The following is a 23,671-nucleotide window of genomic DNA, read 5'->3' as shown; positions in this document are numbered from 1 at the left end:
TTGCAGGTTTTCCACCAGCATCTGGCTGGCCACTGTGAGATCAGGATGCAGGACCAGATGCCCCCCTTTGTCTGTCTGTGAGCTACTGGGGTGCCAGCTGCACATGGCAGTTTATGCGGCTCAGATGTGCTGGACCAGAGGCCTGAGAAATGCACACACCCCTACCAACATTCTCCGAAGCTGGCATCTTTGACTGGGGCATCCTCCTCTCCACTTTCTCATCCCTGCCTTTGTTTCGCTCTTCCTCTCTCTCTTTTTAGAAGGCATTTGTTTGATGCTGCGCTGCGGGGGTTCGTCCTCTGATTGGTAGGGGTGCGCATTTCAAAGGCCCGCCGGCTGGAGGAGGAGACGGCTGGAGTATTATGCTAATCGGGAACGAGGGACCCGCCTCCCTCTCCCCGGCCGTACGAGGGGAGCCGGGGCTGAACTAGAGCGAGCCGAAGAGCGAGGAAAGGTACAAAAAGAGAGACTTGGCTGGCGAGCGCGGAGCTCCAGCAACAGCGGGCGGAGATCCTCGCCTTCGCTTGGCCAGTCTCGATTTGGGGAGAGGATCTTTTCCCCGCGCGCCTTAGAAAACTGGATAAAGAACTTTGCGTAAAGGAGCAAAGCGCAGCTCATCTTCTCCCCTGAAGGGTTTTTTCCCCATCCTCCAGGTTTCTTTTTTCCAGTTTGGAAAGCGAAGAGCAAACTGGCTCCAGCCAAACGTCCTTCGGCGGATCCTCGGTGAGGGGGGAAAGGGGAAGAGTTCGTCGGAGCCGCGCATCTCCCTCGCTCTCCCGGGAGAACATGAACAGGGCAAGGCGATTCTCGGCGGGAGCTTTCTCTGGCGCGTCCATCTCGCTGCTGTGTGCCCTGCTTGGCCTCGCCGATGCCAAAGGGACATATTACCGCCACCCCGTGCCCATCCCTTACGGCAACCGATACAACCTCTACACCTCAGGATCGAGCCCCCAGCTCACGCCGGGAAAGCCCATGGGGAAGCACAAGTAAGCGCTGCGCCTCCCTCCTCCCTCCTTCGACTCAACGAGCTTCCTCGCGCTCTCTCCCGCCTTCCTTCCGTCCCTCTCTCTTTTCTTCATCTCAAAAAAACCCGGGTGGGGAGAAAGGATGGCGAGGGTCTCCTCATTCGAGGGACGTTCCTAGCACAGTGGCATTACTGGCCAATTGCACCCGGTTTGTGGCAGTTTCAACCACGGGGCAATTCCACGGAGGGATGTACGTCTGGGCGTGTATGCACAGATGTGCGAATAGATGGACAGAAACAGACATATGCATGCCTATCTAAATAGATATAATGCGATATGTCCAACGTTAACCTTACTCAGAGTAGATCATTGAAAATAGTGGGCATGACTAATATAGACCTATTAATCTCAGTGGGTTTGCTCTAACGTAGTTGGATTACGACCTCCCAACTCCAAACGATGGAAGTTGGGCTATTTCTACCTCTAAGACTCGATTGAAGTTGCTTTCTTATCCTGGTCAGTCACGTACATACTTTCCCCCTCTCCCTCTCCCTTTCCCCCTCTCCCTCACACACCCCTTTCCATTTTTCCTTCCACGAAAAGCGGATCTGCCAAAAATTCATATGGATTTTAGCATTCTGGAATGCTCAAGGAAAGGGGTGGGTCGGTGGGGAGATACTGCATTGAATGGCGGGAAGGGTGCCCCTTTTCTGGAGAGGAAAGCTTTGCATTGCTTTGCTTTCTGCGCAGGTTGGTTTGGCAATTTTGCAAATAAAAGGAAGGATGCAGATGGCAGGACTGAAGGAAAGGTTTCTCTCTCCCCAACCGCGCCCTTCCACCCATGCATCCATCGCCGATGGTTTTTCTCTTCCTCTCTCACACACATACCGACAGCAAAGGGAGATTTTCCGCGAGCACTTTGGCTTCTAACTGCAAGCCGCAGGTGGGGAAGGATGGTTTCTCCAGCCAGCGCTGCCCAGTAACCTTTTGCCTGACTGGCTAAGGACCTCTCTCTCTCTCTCAGAATTACTCGGACTGAATTCGTCTCCTAGCTGGGTGGAGCCAGGCAAAGTTTGCACAGTGTTGGAGGAGGAGCGAGCGCGTTGGAGGGGACATTTGGCCGGGATCAGGCCTCTCTGCCAAAGGCGGAGGGGATCCAGGCGGTCAAATCCAGGGGAGCAGCAAACCCTGAATTGGACTTACTTTTTTAGATATGGGAACAAGATAATTCCAAGGGAAGAATGCAGTTGTTTCCTGGCGCGCGCCCCCTTACAGTGCTGAAAATTCTTGGAAGGGGGGAAACGTGTTTCAAATGTGATTTAAACGTATAGTGTGCACTCAGCCCTAGTCTTGAAGGAAGGTCCTGTTGATTGTTTAAGCAGAAGTCACCAACGTGGTCACCCATGTGCCTTGAGAGCTTGCCCTGGTGCTCATGGGGTCCCCTCCTGCCACTCCCTCTCCTGGTGAAATTAGGCATGAAAGCAGCATTATAGTGTAGCAAATATAATCTGTTGTGCTTTGTTTCAGTGTATCTGTGGCACCCACAACTATTTCTCTGGTTTGCAGTGCCCCCCTCCCCCAAGGTTGATGATTCTGGGCTTACAGTTACTATAAAGGGTAACTGAGTGAAGTTATAGATGGAGGACCAGTTCAATTCAGTTGTTCATATTTATCACTGATTTGGCAATTTTAAGTTGGAATGTGCTTCAAAACTTCATAGTTTTCCTCCTTGCAAACTATGTGAGGTGCAACATTATGCTTCTCATTTAACGGGGAACTGAGAGCACTTTCAGGGCTGAGTGGAATCAGAAGGAACAGGGAGTGGGGAGAGAGTTTCAGCCTAGCTTAATAACCTACTGGTAGATATAGTCAAGATTAAATTGCAAGTGGCAGTTTATTTTGGGATCATTTGCTGCTGTTGCTTTTTATGCCACACAGTAACTTCAGCAGCATTATATATATCTGGACAGGACAGTTGCGCACATGTTTTTTGTGTTGTTGTTTTTTTAAAAGCAAATCAAAGGCATTTCACAGAATCATCAACCTGGAAGAGACTTTGGAGATCATTTAGCCTCCAGATCATTTAGAATCTGTGATGCAGTGTGCAAAGGTCACATCCCCAACACACGTTTAAAGTACATGGTTCCCCACTAAGAATCTTGGGAACTGTAGTTTGACCTTTCCCCCGGAACTATAATTCCCAGCAGCACTCTTAACAGACTACAGATCCTATGAATCTTTGTGGGGGAGTCATGTGCTTTAAATGTTCTCTAAATGTATGGCGTGGGTGTCACCTCAACATCCCTGGAAGGTGGCCAGTTTCTACTGAAATATCTCTGGCAAAGGAGATCCCATCACATCCCAAGACTGCCAGGTGTGTGCTCACAGAAAGCTGCCTTATGCTGAGTTGGACCATCAATCCATTTGCTCAGTATTATTGCAGCGGTGCTTCTCCCAGGTTTCAGACAGAAACCTGGCAATGCCAGGAATTGCACCCGGGGCTTTCTACAGACAAAAATGGTGCTGTACATTATCACTGGCATGTGAGTCCATGTAATAATTTGTAACAATTGCTGCTCATTGTGTAGAAAACTTGGCAGAAGTGCTGGTAGTCCTGACCAATAGTCACAAAGGGTCTGAAATGGAGTCAGGGGTTAACCTCCTGCTCTCCTTAAATGTCCAATGAGCATCCTGGGATGGAGGCTGAGAGGTGTGCACTTGCCTAAGAGGCTGGACCAGGGGTCAGCAACCTTTTTCAGCAGGGGGCCGGTCCACTGTTCCTCATACCTTGTGGGGGGCCGGACTATATTTTGGAAAAAATTATGAACGGATTCCTATGCCCCACAAATAACCCAGAGATGCATTTTAAATAAAAGGACACATTCTACTCATGTAAAAATATGCTGATTCAGTTAGGGCAAACAACACAGAATTAATTTATGAAATTTCCTGCCCTGAGATATGGTGGTAGCTTATATGGCTTAAAGGGGGATTAGAGAAGGCCATGGAGGAGAGCCTAATCAATGAATACCCGTGTGCAGAGGCAGCATGTCAATGGACACCAGTTGCTGCTGGCAACTGCAAGGGGGGGCGGGAGGGGGATGTGGGTTTCCTGGAAGTATCTGCCTGGGCAGTGTGGGAAATGGGATGCTGACATAGGTCTGATGCAGGAGAGCTTTTCTTAAGTCTTGAGCATGGATGGTTGTGGGGGTTGTTATGTGTGGATGGTGGGGGGTGGATGAGAGAGGGAGAATGCATGTGGAGTGCCCCCCCCCACTGCTGGGGCTTGATAAGATCAGGAATTTCACCCTGAGACTTCTGATTTTTGACTCTGTCCATTAGACTGCAGTAGTAGTCACTGAGAGCCCACTTCCTCCCAGTGGTGTAGCAGCAAATTCGGAAGTGCAGGGTCCATTCATGATGGTCAACAGCCACACCCCTTCTGAGAGTATACAGCCTAAGATTATGCTCACTGCTATTTTTATAGAAAAAGAGGTGCTGGAACTCACCATGAACGCCTTCCTTGTTCTCTTATACAGTGGTACATCTACTTACAAATAACTCTACTTACGAATGTTTCTACTTACGAACGGAGCTCCATCTGCCATCTTGGAAGAGGTTTAGATAGGATTTTTTCTAATTATGAATTTTTAGATAGGGTTGCTTCTACTTACGAATTTTTTCTCCCAATGCATTCCTATGGGGTTCGACTTACAATTTTTTTCGACTTACAAATGTGTGTTCAGAACGCATTAAATTCGTAAGTAGAGGTACTACTGTAATGGCAATGACGCCCACCTGAGAGGTGCTGGAACTGAGTTCTGGTGGGTTCTGGCTGAAAAAAGAAGATTCCCTGATCATATCATCATCTTTTAAGTATACAACAATAATAATTGGGGATGCATTGCAACAATGGGTTCAGATCTCCATGTGTTGCTTTTCAACTAGATCTACTATTTTCTGTGCACATATGTGGGCGAATAATTTGGAGTGCTATCATATCTTTCAGAATGACTTAAGCTGTGCTTTCCTTGAGGTTCCATTGTGCAAAACAGGACTTGCCCACCCTTCTCTTGAAATGGAAGCACCTTGTGTTTTCAGTGTTCCTGACTACTTAGGTCCAGAGCAGGAATCCCCAAACTTTGGCCCTCCAGATGTTTTGGCCTACAACTCCCATGATCCCTAGCTAACAGGACCAGTGGTCAGGGATGATGGGAATTGTAGTCCAAAACATCTGGAGGGCCGAAGTTTGGGGGTGCCTGGTCCAGAGCATATTGTGGCTAAAAGGCTCCCCATTAATTTTTATTAAATAGCTCTAGAATGCTGGAGACAGGAACCCTGCTGCAGATATGGAAACACATCTTCAACCTCTTGTGGCTCTGGACCACAACACCATGACTTCCTCCCCGATCCTTTCAACACTGAGAAGTTTACATTGTATTTCAAACTGCAGCAGACAATATACTCATAAATGGGATATGAGCAGACTGTAGGCATGTAAGCCGTGGATAGGACTGGGAACTGCATGAGGATGCCCACTGGAATCCATGCCCTCCCTCTGTCCTACCCAACTATCATAATATTATTATTGTGTTCATATTCCATTTCCAGCTGTACATCAAGTCTGCTGGTAAAGCCTCACATCTTGTCTCCTGCTGTAACAGCTAACCTCCTAAAGGCTCAGACTGTCTCGCCACAGAAAGTGTCACACTTAGACTGCAACAATCCTAAGCATGCTTTTGTGGAAGTAAGTCCACAAAACACTTAATTTTGAAAACTATAATTTCTGTGACAGGGCAGACTGTGTATGCCACCTAACCTGCCCTACCCGGACCTCTTAAACTAACCTGCTGATCTCAGGTGCAACGCCTGATCAGTTTTTGTATGTAGAACAGAGTGTATGATATCTTTGTTCCAGGCAGCAAAGTGCCTTGGGATGGTTCCATTGCTCATGTCCTGCTTGTGAGCATCCCTTAGGCATGCCAAACTAGGCAGGTCTTTGGTCTGATCTGGTAGTCTCTCCTTATGTTCTTACCAAATAATACCAGTCATTTTGGTTGGAGTGGGGTAAGGCAGTGGAGGTGGGCTATTGCCTTTCTGCACTGCTTGGGGGCTTTTGGGAAGAATTCAGTTGGTGACCGGGCAGGGCTGCTCTTGTGTTCCCTGAATGTCTTCTTTGACCTTGGGACGCATGAGGTCTTATCTGCTGCCTGCCATAGCTAAGGGCTACTTCCTACAGCTAGGATGGGGATCCTGGGAAATCCCAGAAGTTATTGGATTCCAGCTCCTATCAGCTCAAGCCAGCATGGCTAATAGCCATAATAATGTATAATAGTTTTTTTTTAATAACCTTCCCATCTGGCTGGGTTGTGATGGGAGCTGTTTTCCAGCAGCATCTGGAGTGTAATTGGACATGGATTCAATTGTAAATTGGTTTATTTTTATTACACTGTACGTGGCAGCTTATACATTGTAGGGATAACTAAATAAATAATAATAATAGCACATGTGCTGCCCATGCGCTTTTTGGCGTTTTCTCCTTTACAATGCAAGTGAGCCATCCCTTGCATCGACACATTCTTCCTTCTCGACAGATGGTATTTGTGTTTTGTTTTGGGGCATTCCTGCCTAGTATGCACACCCACACTAAAAGGGCCCCTGAGTGCCCCGCTGCATCCTGTAACCATCCCCATCGTGTCGTCTTTTACTCAGTGTCCCATCTTTCCCGTGGGTGGTGCTGCTATGGAAGACAAAGAGGCTCCCTTTGAGCCTGGCTGCAGATTGTATAGTTGTCTGGAGCTATTTGTCACCTGTTGAGCCCAGCCACTCAAGGCATGTGCTCATTCGCTCTCATTCTCCCTCCAGTCTGAATAGCTGCTGTTTCAGCTGAAAAGTGCTTGGACTACATAAAATGAAAAGTCCAGGCTCAGCGTATGCATGAGATCCTGACCTCTTCTTTCTTTCTTTCTTTCTTTCTTTCTTTCTTTCTTTCTTTCTTTCTTTCTTTCTTTCTTCTCTCTCTCTCTCTCTCTCTCTCTCTCTCTCTCTCTCTCTCTCTCTCTCTCTCTCCTCGGAGACTTTTATACTTGCAGTGTAATGATTTGATTTGTGGAGAGATAAAAAGCATGAGCCACCCTTCATTGTGGCAGTGAGCAGATGTGAAGAGCTTTCATTCCATCTGTCTATTCTATCACTCCCTCTGACAGCAAGCTCAGGTGGTGAACACTTACAGACATGGAGCCACAATGAGGTCACCGAGGAGAGAGCAGGCAGTATTGACAATGTTAAGAAACCCCAAGGTTTGCCAGGAGTTAAGAAAACCCAAACCCAAACTCTCTCTCTCTCTCTCTCTCTCTCTCTCTCTCTCTCTCTCTCTCTCTCCTCTCTCTCTCTCTCTCTCCACACACACACACGGGGCAAAATCTTTCTCCCCAAACTATGAGGACTGAGCATGTTGAGTAACGACAGTGGCTTTATATACCCATACACTTAAAGCACATTTTAAGCACATGACTTCTCCCAAGGATTCCCGGGGACAGCAGTTTACCCCTAACACAGCTACAGTTAACACACTTGGGTTCCCTGGATTCTATAGGGGAAGTCATTTTCTCCAAATGTATGGTGAAAATGCAGTCAAGTTTGTTGATTGTCAGTTGCGGGATGGGGGGGGGGTAGAAAATTGGAGTGAATAGAATACAATGTTTATCCTGGAGAAGGGAATAGCCAGTTTGCTGAAATGCTAAACAATAAGACTCTTAATGGAGATGGGGGTGCCCTTGTTCCATTCTTTTCCTGTCTCCAATCAGCATCCTTTTGTTCCCAGTACAGCAGCCTCCACCATCCCACTCATAGTGGGCATCTTTCTTTGCAATGGCATCATCATATGAAGCCCATACATTTCTTTGGCGAAGCCTGTAACTTATGCTTTTGTAAGAAACGCTGGGACCAATTTTAAATGGACTAGAGTTGGAAAAAATGTCAGGAGGGAAAAGTCTCACCCAGGCTCATTTTATATGGGTATCTTAAGAGTTCAACCTTTAAGCTTCAAATCTATTGTGTGGACTTTTGATTTGGGAGTATTTTTTTTCAGTTTGGTGGATGCAGGTTCGTATAAGTGTGTAAGAACTGCCTTAGTGGATCTCATAAAAGGCCCATCTATTTTGGCAACAGTGGATGAACTCCGCTTGCAATATATATATATATACCTTTACCTAACTTCCCCCACTCAATATTTCCCAATAAATCCACTGAAGATTTGCAGCAGTTTCTAATGCCGAGGAGATGTTCAGGATATTTTTTTCTTGTCCTTTGCTATGCATGCCAATTTTCCTTTCCTTTTTTTCTTTTTTAAACTGAGTTTCGTTACTATCAAATTGCAAACACATGGCATTCCACTGGCAAATTGTTACAGCGGTTGCTCCAGTATTCCTAACTAGGATTGCAATGAATTTCAGAAGATAACATTGTATGTCAAACCCTCCCATTTCAGATTTCCTGTATTTCAAATCCTCAGGTGTCAGATGCACTGTGTATCAGGTCTGATAAGGACTGTATTAGCATTTCCTTTCAAATGATGAGATCTCAAACGGGAGACCTGTCCCTTGTTCTTACATCATTGCCTACTAGAAACAAAACTACTATATTTGACATTTCCAGTGAGATCTTACACCTTCCCCTGAATAATATCTCCACTCTCAACATCCTGAGCTTCATCTCTTCCTATCTGCCATGTCACAGAGACCTACTATCCCCATCTTTTCCCTTGATCCCTGAATTCTTTCTCCTCTCATAGTGCCATCTGCTATAGCCCTGTGTCCTTAATCCTCTTCTGCAGTTTTGCCATCTTTTACTCACCACATCCTGAATTTCTCATCATAGCCCATATGTTTTCTGTTTGCATCCAAGAACACTGGTTTAAAATACTGTGTCAAGTCTCCATCTGTCCAGCACTATACACCTGCAGTCTTCCCTCACTGTGACCTTTCTTGCAGAATCTATCCTGCCTTTGATTGCTTAAGCATAGAACCATAAAAAGCCAAAAGATGATTTAGACCCATGCTTCTGCAGCTGGGTGTGACTTTCAATGCAACTCAGCCACTAACAAGAACAAATATTATTTCTTTTTTCTGTTGTGTGGTAGTCAGCTAAGTCTATAGACTATAAATTATTGGACCTAATTTAGTCATGCTCATTGATTTCAGTTGGTCCCCTCTGAGTAAAACTTAGTTGAATAGCACCCATGCTCTTTCCTTTCTTTGGCTCAGTGGTATGCCATCTCCTGGGGTGAAACAGCTAAAGGGTTCTCTGGGAATAACCAGTTCACTGATCTTCTTCTTCTTCTTTAAGAGCCAGTGTGGTGTAGTGGTTAAGAGCGGTAGACTCGTAATCTGGGGAACCGGGTTCGCGTCTCCGCTCCTCCACATGCAGCTGCTGGGTGACCTTGGGCTAGTCACACTTATCTGAAGTCTCTCAGCCCCATTCACCTCACAGAGTGTCTGTTGTGGGGGAGGAAGGGAAAAGGAGATTGTTAGTGGCTTTGAGACTCGGGTAGTGATAAAGTGGGATATCAAATCCAAACTCTTCTTCTTCTTCTTTTGGTTATTCCCAGAGAACCCTTTAGCTGTTTCACTCCAGGAGAGATCACCCTGGCAAATAAGTGGGCAATTTCAGGCAATACCTGGCCTGGAGCTTTTGGAAGGGGTTTGGGTACCAGATCCAGCAACCAGGTGTTTGACCAAACCTTGCTTTGTTTTGAATGCAGGAACTACTGTGCGTATGTGGTGCATAGGAATGTAACTTGCACCCTTCAGGATGGAGCAGAGAGCTACGTGAAAGCCGAATATCACAAGTGCAGCTGGGGACCCAAGTGTCCTGGGAAAGTCCTGTAAGTAAATGTTGGGTTCCAGTTGTAGCATGGTGGGGACTACAGAGGACTATCGGCATCTTCCGACATGGTCAGAGGAAGTGGTTGCCTCCATAGCAACTCCTGTGGATTAAATGTCATAATAAGTAGCAGCAGATGTCCGACAAGCATGAACAACTTTTTCCCATTTTCTTATCAAATCTCCTCCCCTTATTTCTCTGCCATTGCATTCTTTGCTGCCACAAGGGTTGAGCAAATGTGCCACATTTCTAGGCACCATTGGCTTAGCTGCTGTGATGTCACAGAAGTTAGATCTAGTAAACTAATTGCTAAGGGTGGACTTGGGGGACCTTGGGAGTGGAATTCTCATCATTCAGTGCTTAAGAACTGCCTATGCGCCATGCTCGTTGTAGTTGACAAGATTGATTAAGCGACTTTAGAGCTTGCAATGGAAAACCATTGAACAGAGACAGACAGCTGACACTTGCTGCTTATTTAGGGCAAACCAGGCAGCAGCTTCCCATGCTCCCATTGGGAGTTTTGATTTCCCATGTCATATTTTTAAGTGACAGAAGTGCTCTTGTATAGCGCAAGCTTAAAAATTGGAAGGGTTCTTATGCTTGCCTGCTTCCAGCAAAAGGCCCATGCTAGCCAAGAGTCCAAAAACAGCTCAGCATGACCGTGTATTTCTTGGAAGCTCACCCAAATATAGCATAAATCCTTTGCATGCTGTGGAGTAGGTCCAAAGCACCGTGAGTGGAAGGAAAATAGCCGTCAGCACCATTCCACAAACACTTGCACAAGAGAGTTCATGCGGTGCTATCAGAGGTGGGTTCAATAGCAGTTCTTGTGCTTCTGCTTGCGCAAGAGAAAACACAGTTAGGAGAACATCTTTGGAGTTAGCTTCACCATTTTTATGACCAGGTGGAATGCAGTTCTTCATTGAGAAGGCAATGTCTTCAGTATGCAGAAAGGCACTTCCTGATTCTATATTTCTAGACAAAGGAATGGCAAACAGAGCTATGGACGTGAATGTATCAACTCAGTACAGTACTGCATATTTAAGGCTGCTATGCTATACACACTTGATTGAGAATAAGTCCCTTGGAACTTGGTGGAACTTACTTCCAAGCAAATGTGTTTAGGGCCAGGCTTCTAACAGATGCATTTCAGCAGCAGGAGTAGGGGTAAAACATGCAAAGCTCTGGTAGGGACTTAAAGCTAAAGGTAAAGGGACCCCTGACCATTAGGTCCAGTCATGACCGACTCTGGGGTTGCGCGCTCATCTCACATTATTGGCCGAGGGAGCCGGCGTATAGCTTCCAGGTCATGTGGCCAGCATGACAAAGCCGCTTCTGGCAAACCAGAGCAGCACATGGAAACACTGTTTACCTTCCCGCGGTAGCGGTTCCTATTTATCTACTTGCATTTTGACGTGCTTTCGAACTGCTAGGTTGGCAGGAGTTGGACCAAGCAACGGGAGCTCACCCCATCACAGGGATTCGAACCGCCGACCTTCTGATCGGCAAGCCCTAGGCTCAGTGGTTTAACCACAGTGCCACCTGGACCAAGCTCCAAATGGCTTTCAAAGTGTCTAGGGAGAGTTTGTGGGATGCGGGTGGCACTGTGGTCTAAACCACCGAGCCTAGGGCTTGCCAATTGGAAGGTTGGCAGTTTGCATCCCCGCAACGGGGTGAGCTCCCGTTGCTCGGTTCCAGCTCCTGCCAACCTAGCAGTTCGAAAGCAAGTAGCAAGTAGATAAATAGGTACCACTCCAGCGGGAAGGTAAACGGCGTTTCTGTCCGTTGCTCTGGTTTTGCCAGAAGCAGCTTAGTCATGCTGGCCACATGACCCAGAAAAACTGTCTGCAGACAAATGTCGGCTCGCTCAGCCAGTAAAGCAAGATGAGCGCCGCAACCCGAAAGTCGTTTGCGACTGGACTTAACTGTCAGGGGTCCTTTACCTTTTTTTTTTAAGGGAAAGTTTGGGACAAGATAGTTTCTGTCTGAGTTTGTTAAAGATGGAGGGAGTTGATTGAGAAAAGCAGTTCCAAACCAAGTTAAACACTTCTAGTTGCCCATCTGTGCCAGATCTGGTTGGGCAGTTATATGTAAATATGACATGCTTCCTAACCATTTGGCTATTTATTATTATTATTATTATTATTATTATTATTATTATTATTATTATCCCACCTTTTGGGAGTAGAAGTTTGTCTACAATACATCCAATTAATTAACCCACTGAAGAAGGAAATGGCAGTCTTTCCACCCTGCCCAGTTAGGTAATTTTAGACTCTGGAGTCTTACAGTACAGAGACGTGAGTCTCTTTAAAAGGGAACATGTTCACTTACTTCAAGCCGGCCTCTTGCTCATTCTGCTGAGTGGGACCCTGGGCTCCTGCCCCAAAGCCCTACTACCATGGCACCACCATCCCCACCCTTTCATAACAAGCACATGGTATATTTTTTTAAAAGGATGTTGTTTTGAACCAAGCAAGTCCTGCCAGTTGAACTTTCTACATAGCTTGGAAGACCGAGAAAGAGATGTAGCTTTTTCCAGCTACTGGGGCCACTGGTAACTGTTTATCCAGCTGCAATAAATACTTCCTGTTGCTGACATGTGGAGTGGAGTTTTTTGCACTTTGAAATGACTTTTTTTTTTCCTGAAAAGAAGCAGCCTCCTTTCTAAGTGAAAGCAGCACTTAAGGGCAACATGGCACGGCCGAGGCACCTCTATGCCAACTGCCTTCCCCCTTTAACCCGCAAAAGGTTCTGCTCTCTTTACAAGCCTGACTCCCTGCCAAGAGAAAGAGAGGAGAGAAAGAGAGAGAGGTGGGCAGTGGCCCAGATGTCTGCAGAGAGCCAAGCCGATGGCTCACGCCAATGTTGTTGTTGACAGTGGCTCAGCTGGGCAGCTTTCTCTGGACTCAGCAAGATTTCCAAGTGGGTTTATGCGCACTGGAGTTTTCTTTTTTAAACTACCGCTGTAACTTGGAGGCTTCTGCAGGGAGTCATAATTTGAAAGGCCTGCATTCTCCAATCCCACTCATCTCAATCAATGACAGAGAGAACAAACAGACATTTACAGCAGGTTCTGGTACAGCCTGGAGTTCTGTGGCAGCTTCCCAAAAGGACGCTGCCAGAAAAGGAGCCTCTTCCAATGTCCAGTGGCTCACCGGAAAAATAACAACGAACTCATCCAGTCCTAAGCACATCACCGCAAACAGTTATCATAGGAACATAACATAAGAAGGGCCTGCTGGATCAGGTGGAAGGGCTGTCTATTAAGCCAACAAACCTGTTTGCCAACAAACCTGTTTTGACCTATAAAGCATTCAACAGCTCAGGACTGCAATACCTCAAGGACCACCTCTCTCCATATGAATCTACCTGGACCCTGAGATCATTACCTGAGGCCTTTCTTCATGTGCCTCCTCCACAAGAGGTCCAGAAGGCAGCAACACAAGACCAAGCTCTTTCTGCAGTGGCTCCTCATTCGTGGGGTTCAGCTGGTGCCTTCATTATACACCTTTAGGCACCAGGCGAAAATGTTCTTCTTTAACCAGGCCTTGGGCTGATTGGCATCTGATACCCTTCTAAATGTGCTGTAGAACGGGAGTCTCTTGGGCGTCTTTTTGTTTTTTAAAATGCATTTTCTGGTTTTTTTATGTTGTGATTTTATGTTGTGAGCTGCCCTGAGATCTACGGGTATAGGGTGGTATCCAAATTTAATAAATAAAACTAATTTTTAAAAATACATGTACAGTGGGACGTCGGCTCCCGAACTTGGGAGCCAAACGTTCCGGCTCCTGAACAAACAAAAACCAGAAGTAATTGTTCTGGTTTTCGAACATTCTTTGGAAGCTGAACACCTGGTGTGGCTTCCGCAGCTTCTGATTGGCTGCAGGAAGCTGCTGAAGCCAACCAGAAGCTGCACCTTGGTTCCCAAACTGTTTTGGGAATTGAACAGACTCCTGGAATTGATTAAGTTCGGGAACCAAGGCTCCACTGTATGGGAAACCCAAAAGCAAGACATGGGTCCAACAGCACTCCAGTGACTTGTCTTCGGACAGTGGTTTGGTGCCTCTGATTCTGGATGACTAGTGGCCATTAATAGCCTTATTCCACCCCTCCCACAAACTGGTCTAATAATCCCCTTTTAAAGTCATCAGATGCAAGGGGGGGGGGAGGCGGTAGTTCTTGTGACAAAACCGGCACTGAGATGTAGTGGGTTAAGCCAAGCCGTGATGCCTATGAGTGCGTGGCAAAGTGGTCCTATTTCCATCATGAACCAGCACCACTTAATTCCTGCAAAGAATGAAATGTTGTGCATCTGATCCGGGCTACATCCAACCTAATCCACAGCATTTTCTAGAGGATTACCATTAGCCTTACAGATATGTAAAAAATTAGCTTAATAGCATGAAATATGCGTGTGTGACAACAAGGAGTGGGGCATAATCTGCCTCGAAGCATCTTGTCAAGGATCCGCATAGCCGATTCGTTTTGTGTCCAAACTTGAACCAATTGGCTACAATCCAAATATCAAAATTGGATACAATATCAAAATTGGCTAAAACAATTTACAAGCAGAACAAATACAAATATCAAAAGGATACAATATCAAAATTGGCTAAAACAATTTACAAGCAGAACAACGGAGTGTTGGTCCTAAAAATATGCATCTCGGGGTCAAAGGGCTAGATAAACAGGTGCATGTTCAGCTTACAGCAAAAACGGCATAATGAAGGTACCAGATGGACCTCCGTAAGGAGGAAATTCTACAGTTTAGGGGCTTCCACAGATAACAGCTCCTCTCGGGTTGCTGTCACACACACACACACACACACACCCCAAAAAAAACAACCTGAGGTTGGTGGCACTTCCGTGTGTCCTTGGCATATCAGAACCAGATGTAATTGGCAGTCATATATCACAAGCACTTTCTGGGTCGGGGGAACCAGTCCTTCAGTATACTGTATATGGTACATGCATACACAGGTCCAAGGGACCCAGGTGGCTCCGCGGGTTAAACCACTGAGCCTAGGGCTTGCTGATCAGAAGGTCAGCGGTTCGAATCCCTGTGATGGGGTGAGCTCCTGTTGCTTGGTCCCAGCTCCTGCCAACCTAGCAGTTTGAAAGCACATCAACATGCAAGTAGATAAATAGGTACTGCTACAGCGGGAAGGTTAACGGTGTTTCTGTGCGCTGCTCTGGTTTGCCAGAAGCGGCTTTGTCATGCTGGCCACATGACCTGGAAGCTGTATGCCGGCTCCCTCGGCCAATAATGCGAGATGAGCGCGCAACCCCAGAGTCGGTCACGACTGGACCTAATGGTCAGGGGTCCCTTTACCTTTACCTTTATACACAGGTCCACGAATGTTACAATCTATGCATCTTCAAGGGCTGATTCTCACATGGATATAAATCATAAATGTGGTGATCCTAAACTGATTTATTGGCAGGTAATGCTCACTGAGAGCAGTGGGGCTTCTCAGCAAACGCGCTTAGGATGTCTCTGGCAGTGTCATAACACCTGGTGATATATCACTCAAGGTCTGGCAGCTGAGCGCATGGGCTGCCTTCACAGGAAAATATGACAGTGTTTTGAAGTCGTGTTACATGAGGTGAAAAGCTCTGCTTTGATCAGCGATAGCCGTTTCAAAGACAAAGCTCATCGCTTGCTATTACACTCATCAGGTGATGTAGTTGGATGTTTTCACTGTAATGTCCACTACATGATTGTGGAAGCCCACTGCATTTTTAAATACTTCATTTTTATTTTATTTTTAAAATGTGTACATGACTAGAACTTGAACCCCAAACCACCCTAACTCATTTATTTGCTGCTGCTGCAGATTTTAAGTTCTGATTGTTAGATTGGCCCTTGAAAGCTGGCCTGCAGCTTTTAAATTGTCAGTGCAAGTTAAAGACCAAAATGGCTCTGGAGTGCTGGTTAATGTTGCTTGGTGCCTGAGCTCAGTGGGGTTTCATATCAGACTGTAAGTGTCATTTTTGCCTTTGTAGATCACATTCCTTTCCCTAAGAAGTGCAAAATGTGTTAGGCTTTATGGACAAGTTACATGCAGCTATGTAGCTGTGCATTTGACTTCAAAAGACAAAATCAATAATGCAAAATCAAGAAAATATTACACACACACACACACACACACACACACACACACAAAGCCAATCCCTGCATTTAAAGACATATCTATGTACCTGTGTATCTTTTTATCTGGGGATTACATATTTCTCTTTAAGCTGCTTTCTCCAAGCTCTGGTTTATGAATCCCAGATGATTCAGTACTACCTCTTAGAGTGTCTTGAGATTCTCCACTTATAAATGCAAAAGATTATCGTTACCATATTCCCTGGGCAAAGGATCAACTGGGAAACCCTGGCCTGCGAGCGCTCCAGTTGGAAAACAGCCTTTACCAAAGGTGTCGTGGGCTTTGAAGAAACTCGATCCCAGGACGCAAGGGAGAAACATGCTAAGAGGAAGGCACGCTTGGCAAATCCACACCGTGATCAACTTCCACCTGGAAACCAATGTCCCCACTGTGGAAGGATGTGTGGATCCAGAATTGACCCATTGTTAAAACCGTGTTTATGGAAGACAATCTCACTCGGATGAGGATCGCCAAAGAAGAAGTACAGGCAGGGCATACAACTGCTGAGCAGTTGCTGCCCTCTAGTGCTGAAAGACAGCACTTTTAAGGTTTAATATCATGTGTGTCTTAGGGTGGAGAGGCAGATACATTTTCCCCACAGAGAATCATAGAAGGTTTGAGAAGAGAGAGGGCTGAGTGCATCCATCAGTTTCAGTATATCTCAGTTTCTCATTTCTCCATCCTTAAGTTCAGCCCTCCACATTTCCACATCAGGCTGCACTTTTTCTCTATATAAAAAAATGCCCTCCTAAAAATTCACCAGCATTTTAGTTTAGATTTCCCCAACATACAAACAATTTCCCATAATATAATGCTGGATGCTGGACTTGACTGACCGTGGATCTGATCCAGCAGGCTTATCTGATGCTTCCATGTGAGGAAAGATATCGTTTTCCTATACAAATTACAGTAATTATTTCTAAATTTGCTCTATACGTATAAATTACCAGGTATCGCACTTTATGTATGTGTTACTTATCACCGATGCAAACTGTGTGTGAGCGCTGTCAAGATTTCCTTGACCTACACATTATGGAAGCTGGGACGCAGAGGTACAGCTCTTAATCTTGCTCTGCCTTCCTTCCTTCAGGTACCGCACGTTCTTCAGACCCAGGTACAAGATTGGCTACAAGACAGTGACTGAGATTGTGTGGAGGTGTTGCCCAGGCCTCATGGGAGAAGGATGTCACGACAGTCCCACTGACCAGCCAGGGCTTCTTCCCCAGCACCCCAGTCCCAAGTTGCCTCCTACTCAGAAGATGTTCCCAGCTCCTAGAGTTCCCCCTCACCCCAAAATTCATGCAGACTCATTTCCAGGACCAAAAAAGAACCACTACGGTGAGTCGTGGCTTCATTTAGGATTGTCTGTTGAGTTCCATTCACAGAATCCAATGGCATGGCTGACGCAGGAAGCTTGTGGGCTAAAGATGCAGATAAACAAAACTTCTCAGCTGCCAAGAAGGTCCCTGCAGGGCAATGCTGTTTTTCTAGAAGAAGAGTTGCTGGAACTCACCATGAATTGCTCTCTTAGAATGGCAATTGCACCCACTTCAAAGGTGCCAGAACTGAGTTCTGCCTGAAAAAAGCCTTGCTGCAGGGGATGATTGAGGGCCATAAGCTGTACAATGTGAATCATGTCCTGATCCTTCTGCCCTGGTCCTTCTCCGGATGTCGCTTTACAGCAGGACTGGGGAACCTTTTCCAGCCCAAGGTTCATATTCCCTCAATAATAACCTTACTGGGGCTAAATTCCAATGATGGGCTGGGTGACTGGGGACAGTGAGCGTATCGATGGAGGTGGTGCATATTTTTCTACATTTCAAATGGAGAAGTCAGATTACCTTTATCCTCCATCCAGGCAAGTGAACATGCCCTCGGAATGGGGCCATTGTGCCACTGATTATAACTTAGGTTTGCTTCTTCTTGTTTATAGGTCGAAAAATGCCTAGTTTGTTTGGAGACCGACTAGATCGGCTAGAGGATGAAATCAGACGTCTCTCGCAGTCTTATGACACCCTACACAACATGGTGAATGGCCTGGGGGACCATTTGCGGCTTGCCATCCAGGAGGACACCAGTAAGATGATTGGATCGCTGATGAACAGCCCAAGTGTGCCTGATTCAACCATGGGGTTTGGAGTCATTCCCGATGGGATTGTGGATGCTGCAGACAAAGCAGACCTCTCCCCTTATCCGCCAGTGGGTGAGATCCTAAGCAAAGTGACTGAGATGAGTGATTCACTGAAAACCAAGACTAACTTGCTGGACGAGGTGCATGGCATGGTGCTGGACCACGATGGACAGATCAAACACCTGCTGGAGTCAGCCCGGCCTTCTCCTCTCACCTCCATCGATATGCTAGAAGAATATGTGGACAGCAGGCTTAGCAATTTGCGGGTGGAGCTGCTGGATGGCTTTGAGAAGAAGCTGGTGAACATTCAGAGCACATGTGATTACCGGATCAAGGAAGTCCAGCAACAATGTGAGGAAGAGAAAGCTGCCAACCTCCGTCTTCAGCAGACCCTGGATGGAAAAGAGCTGGAAATCAAGAAGGAGATCTCCCAGCTGGAAACCCAGATCCAAGGGCTGACCGTTGTGGAAAGCTGCTGTAGCAACTTAAACTACCTCACCGAACGGATGGATATCCTAGAGAAGGGCTTGCACAGTATTTCTGAGTCTCAGAAGAATCTACACTCCAGGTTGGACAATGAACTCTCCACTGTTACCTTGGGGAACATAGTTGAAGGGCGCTTTGAGGACTTTGAAGCCAGGCTGAATTTTACAGAGAGGGAAATGGGAAGTTGTTGCTCCAGTGTAGAGGATAACATGAGAGGTCTGTTGGGGTCAGAGCTGGATGGCACAAGGGCATTGTTTGAGGACAAAATGCGAACCTTTGAGGAGAGATTTATAACCATTGTAGGAGATGTGAACAATGTCAGCTCCACCGTGGCGATAGATGGAGCTGTAATGCCCCTCTTGGAAGGGGAGCTTGCTATTATAAGAAAGGGAACAGATGAGAAGTTAGAAGTACTCCAGAGTCGGCTGACTGCCTTAGAAAGCACGTGCTCATTGGGTTGCATAGCCACCTCCAAAGATGTAGAGATTTTTCGCACAGAAATCGAGGACTGCCAAAGCAAGAACCAGGATTTACTGCTCAGAATGGACAGCAACTCTGACCTTCTTCGGAAACTTAATGCTACTATCCTGGAAATCCAGAGGCGGATTGAAGAGGAAGCAGCTGAGTCCTTGCAAGGTGAGATCACTCTGTTGAAGATCAACCTGAACACCATGAGCAAGTCCTTAACTGGGCTGAAGGATTCTGTTTCTCAGTACTCGGACACGGTGCTCCATGTCAACTCCTCTTTGGACGAGCGCGAGCGCAAGATAGAAGATGAGGTCCACTCCATTCAAGAGAAGATCAACAACCAAGGCTCCCAGCTTCTGTTCAGCAACAAGCGAGTCCTCAACCTAAAAGGAGACCTTGAAAGGCTCAAGTCCAGAATCATCAGTGATTTGAGCAACTGCAAGAGTGTGGCTCATGGCCTGCAGAAGGAAGTGCTCCAGTTTGATGACCGTGTGGCCCAGGTGGAGGACATGTGTGGCAGACTGGGCATGGTAACGGGAAGCCTGGACCACATCAAAGGTGAGCTGGAAAATAACGCAGGAAGTATGTGGGGCTACATGGACCATATGAACGCAACCTTAGCTGCCCACTCTCAGGAAATTAATGTACTCAAAGATAACTTGTTGGACTGTCAGGCAAAAGTCACAGAACTAGCTGAAGACATCAGCCTCTTAGAAACCAAGCTGCAAGGCAACCAGCATTAGCTATGTCAAACCCAAAGTACAACTAACTTATATCATGCAGACTCCAATGTGATGATACCAGGATGTTGTTTTATTTTTGCGGGGTGGGGAGGTTACTAAATGTTAAAAGCTGCTATAATCCCATCTCTCATTTCGCCCCCGAAAGAACGACATTTTCCTGCTACAGTTTAAGCTGTACATTTGCCATTACTGTATTCTCTGTGGATATTTAGCAGCTGTATGTATGTAGCAAAGTGCCTTCCCATAGATGGGGTCACATTGGGTTACATTTCCAATATGCTGTTTCGTTCAGGAAGAAACAGACCTAATCTATAGGATTATTTGCTTTGGGAATAATGAAAAACCTACTATTTAAGAGCTGGAGCAAAGAAAATCGGTTCTTGGCCATTATATCTATCTACTAGATGCAAAAGTCTGGTTCAGGGACCATTCTAAGCAATACCAGCTTTGAGAAACACTTTGGATTTTGCGAAGACTTCCCCCCATTTCCGTATTATACATTTGTACAAAACCTAGACTGGAATTCTTCATGGCAGCATTGATCGATACAAGCATAAGGAACACTCAGTTCAGAAATCAACAGGTATTGTATGGGTTCATTCAAGAAGAGACCACCCTATATTCACTATCTCCTCCTCCATTGCATTCATTGCTACAAAGTTCAGGACAGTTTTCTGACAGTTGTTGTTCTCAAGCACTGTGGGTGCAGAATGTGCTTTGTATGAAAGAAGCGGTGGGCAGGCTGAATGCACCACCTGCTTAGGACCATATCTGTGTCCATAAATGCATGGGACACCTGATCTGGATTCAGTCCCTGGGGGAGGCCATAGTTCTGCCTGATCCCCCACCTAATCTGCAATGGGAAAATGCTCTCCCATTGAAGCAAAAGGGGAGCAAACTGCTGACACGGGAAACTGGAGGAGAAAGGGTTAATACCTTCCCACTCCCACACGGAGGCCCTGATCCTAGGAATTGGGCTAAATAATTGCATTAAACCTGCACTGAAGGACACAAATATGAAGCTAATGTACCATCGAGTCTGGCCCTTAGGTGGCTTCCTGTAAGCCTAGAGACTGGCAGAAGGAAGCACATGAACTTCTCCTTATGGTGCTGTAGGAATGCTATACTGTCACTCCCTGGGAGACATGCAGGTCAAAAGATAAAAGACCAACCTGTTTTGAACAAAGTTCTTCTTCAGGGACACTCTTGAACACACAATGGTAGTCCTATGGTTGTAGCCAACTAAGTTCTACTCAGTTTAGCTCCACTGAAATTAAGGAATGTGTTAGTCAGGTCCATTCATTCTTATGAGTCAACTCCGCATATGACTAGTACTGGATGCAGCCCCCGGTGCTCTAGAAGCACAGTGAATCATTGCATGCACATCTGACGCAGTATTAAGGCAGCTTCTTATGTTCCCCTTATGGGATGGGCAAGAAAGTCAACTTCTAGCAGGTGTTCATATAAGTAGCAGCACATTGTGAGGGGCCTCCATCATTTGGATTCATTTCCCCAGCTTGCCAAGTCCAACCTGCTTTAACTTGAGCTCCCTGTACCAAAGGGTGAATGCCCTTAAAATGATCAATGATCATTCATCTAGCCCAGGATGTGAGTGGCATGAGGGGGAGTGAGGATCTCTTATTGGATCTGGAGCATGTTCAAGTGAAGCTATTCATTTGTCACCATCTCAACTGCAAAGGTTTTGTTTTTTTGTTTTAAAGACGTCAGTATTTCTTTAGACAAAGCATTAAGCATTCAGGGGGTTCCTGAATACTTCATGACCTCTACCCTCCAGCATGGCAGCTAGGTGGTAAACACGTCTACTTTGAAACGAGTTCCATGGATGAAAATTACATTCTCATCCAAGGAACTGAGGGCTGATCCACACCTCCATTTTGCCCAGCTGACCTCTGCTGGGGAAACCCAATATTTAGTGCTGAAATGGAACAAACGGCAATGGCAATCCAGGGATTGTCGTTTGTTCCAATTTAAAGCTAAAAAGTGAGTTTTCCAAGGGAAAGGATCAGGACGAAAGCTTCTCCAAGCTGGTTCCTGCCCAGTATTCTGTTTTCAGTTGTGGCCAACCTTATATCATAGGAAGCTCATAGATTTCCCCCAGCATCCAGAGGCATCGTGCTTCTAATAAGGGAAGCATCATTTGTTTTTTCTAAACCCCCCCCACTTTATTCAAAAGTTCTGTAAGCCAGTGGCCATCACTGAATGCTGCGACGATGGACTCTGCAACTGACTCATTTCACAAAGTGCTTTCTTATGTCTATCCCAACGTCCTCCCTCAGAACCTCAGCTTGGGGTCCTTGCATGTTGAGAGATGGAGAAATAAAAGCTCTGCTGAAATAACTTGCACCTGTAACCATCTTGGATGGTGAAGCAGTTTATCCATGGGAAGATTTCATATGCACCCTGTCATGTTTCAATCCACTTACTGTGTGTGTCACCCCAAACCCACATATTAACACAACCATGTACAGCAGGTGGGGCTGGCTGAAGACATTACCCCCAGCATCCATTGCGTGCAACTGCCCCACTTTGCCTAATGGTAGCGCTGGGCCTATCAGGGGTGAGGAGAAAGAAATCTGCCCCACTGCCATACTAATACTATAGGCATACAGGGCAGCACAACAGCAGGTGCATTTAAATATGACAGGCTGTGCATTGGATACTTACACTGGTGTTTCACCAATAGGTCCATATTACATATAAACTGGGCACCAGTTTGAAATGGAGCTAGAGATCAGACGGGCTATGCAAATCCTGAAGAAAGAAACTCCTTATTTAAAATAGGAGTTTAAATAGTATCACAAAAATCAGAAACTATCCTCATCTACAACCGATTTCTTATAAACTGCTGGTTGGGACTTTTCTGTGAGCAGAGTTAGAGAAATAATGGTTATGTGACTATCTCTCAGCAATGGTGCTAATGTCTGCATTTATTTCTTAGCCGGGAACTTGAATCTTTCAACATTTTTCGCAGTTATCTGTTCTCTTAGTTTAAAGACTAAATCACTCTGTGGTTGCTTTCAAGAAACAGGGCATTGTGTCACTTTCGAAGACAGACTCTTACGTTCAATTGCTGGTCCTGATGGGGTTTCTGCCAATGCTGGTAACAGATCCTGTTCAGTCCAGTTTGTATTTTTTTTTAAAAAAAAAGATATTGTACATTTTGTTCAGATTGTAAAAGTTGAATGACTGTTTGTACTGTTGGGCAGGAGGGAGAAAGACTCTCACCAAGGTTTCTGAGATTGGATTACTGTATCATCTAAACATAAAGAGCCACACACAAAAAAACCCACCTACAAAAAATGAGTTTTGAGTTACTGAGAAAATCAAACAACACCCGTCTAAAGTTTGTTTTCCAGATTGCTGGTGGGATATGTGGGTTGCTATATATGGATAACCAGGTGTAGGTTCGTAGCAGTTACAGTATCTACAGCTCTTTGCGTGCAACCACTGCCCAACATTTTCATCACTTGCTGCTCCTTGAAACCTGCAAGATTCCACTTCCTGCATCTTCTTAGACATTCCCATCTAGGGCTCTGATCCTTAAGAACCAAAATCCAAATGAGCTGATTGCATGAGCATTGTTTTCAGTTGTGTAGACCTAGTACTGACCTCCATATTGGCCCAATAGAAGCATAGTTCAAATAGCCTCAGCCTTTATCAGAGCAAGGATTGCATAGGGGCTAAAGGCAGAGTTACACATGAGGGAGGAGATTATCTCTACCACCCTGGGGTTTTTGTTTTTTTGTTGGGCTAAAAGCAGCAGGGAGATTAGAGCAGCGTTTCTCAACCGGTGTTCCGCGGCACAGTAGTGTGCCGTGA

The 23,671-nt window shown here is 45.9% G+C and overlaps 1 protein-coding gene across 1 annotated transcript; it reads left to right on the top strand.

Moving 5' to 3' along the window:
- The first annotated feature begins 455 nt into the window (after positions 1 to 455).
- Positions 456 to 23,671, top strand: EMILIN3 (elastin microfibril interfacer 3). The gene is made up of 4 exons (XM_035122484.2): positions 456 to 986; positions 9,727 to 9,849; positions 17,094 to 17,341; positions 17,937 to 23,671. The coding sequence occupies exons 1-4, from the start codon at positions 787 to 789 to the stop codon at positions 19,829 to 19,831; spliced, it is 2,466 nt and encodes an 821-aa protein (XP_034978375.1). The 5' UTR covers positions 456 to 786; the 3' UTR covers positions 19,832 to 23,671.

This window comes from Zootoca vivipara, chromosome 7 (genome assembly GCF_963506605.1).
Source record: "Zootoca vivipara chromosome 7, rZooViv1.1, whole genome shotgun sequence".
NCBI lineage: Eukaryota > Metazoa > Chordata > Lepidosauria > Squamata > Lacertidae > Zootoca > Zootoca vivipara.
The sequence above is the reverse complement of the archived record's forward strand: the minus strand, read 5'-3'. Positions and strand labels throughout refer to the sequence as shown.

Excerpts from the sequence above, each read along its gene's own strand:
- EMILIN3 (XM_035122484.2), top strand. The coding sequence starts at position 787 with ATGAACAGGGCAAGGCGATTCTCGGCGGGAGCTTTCTCTGGCGCGTCC. Across the intron at positions 987-9,726 it reads AAGCCCATGGGGAAGCACAA|GAACTACTGTGCGTATGTGG; the intron begins GTAAGCGCTGCG and ends TTTTGAATGCAG. Across the intron at positions 17,342-17,936 it reads ACCAAAAAAGAACCACTACG|GTCGAAAAATGCCTAGTTTG; the intron begins GTGAGTCGTGGC and ends TCTTGTTTATAG.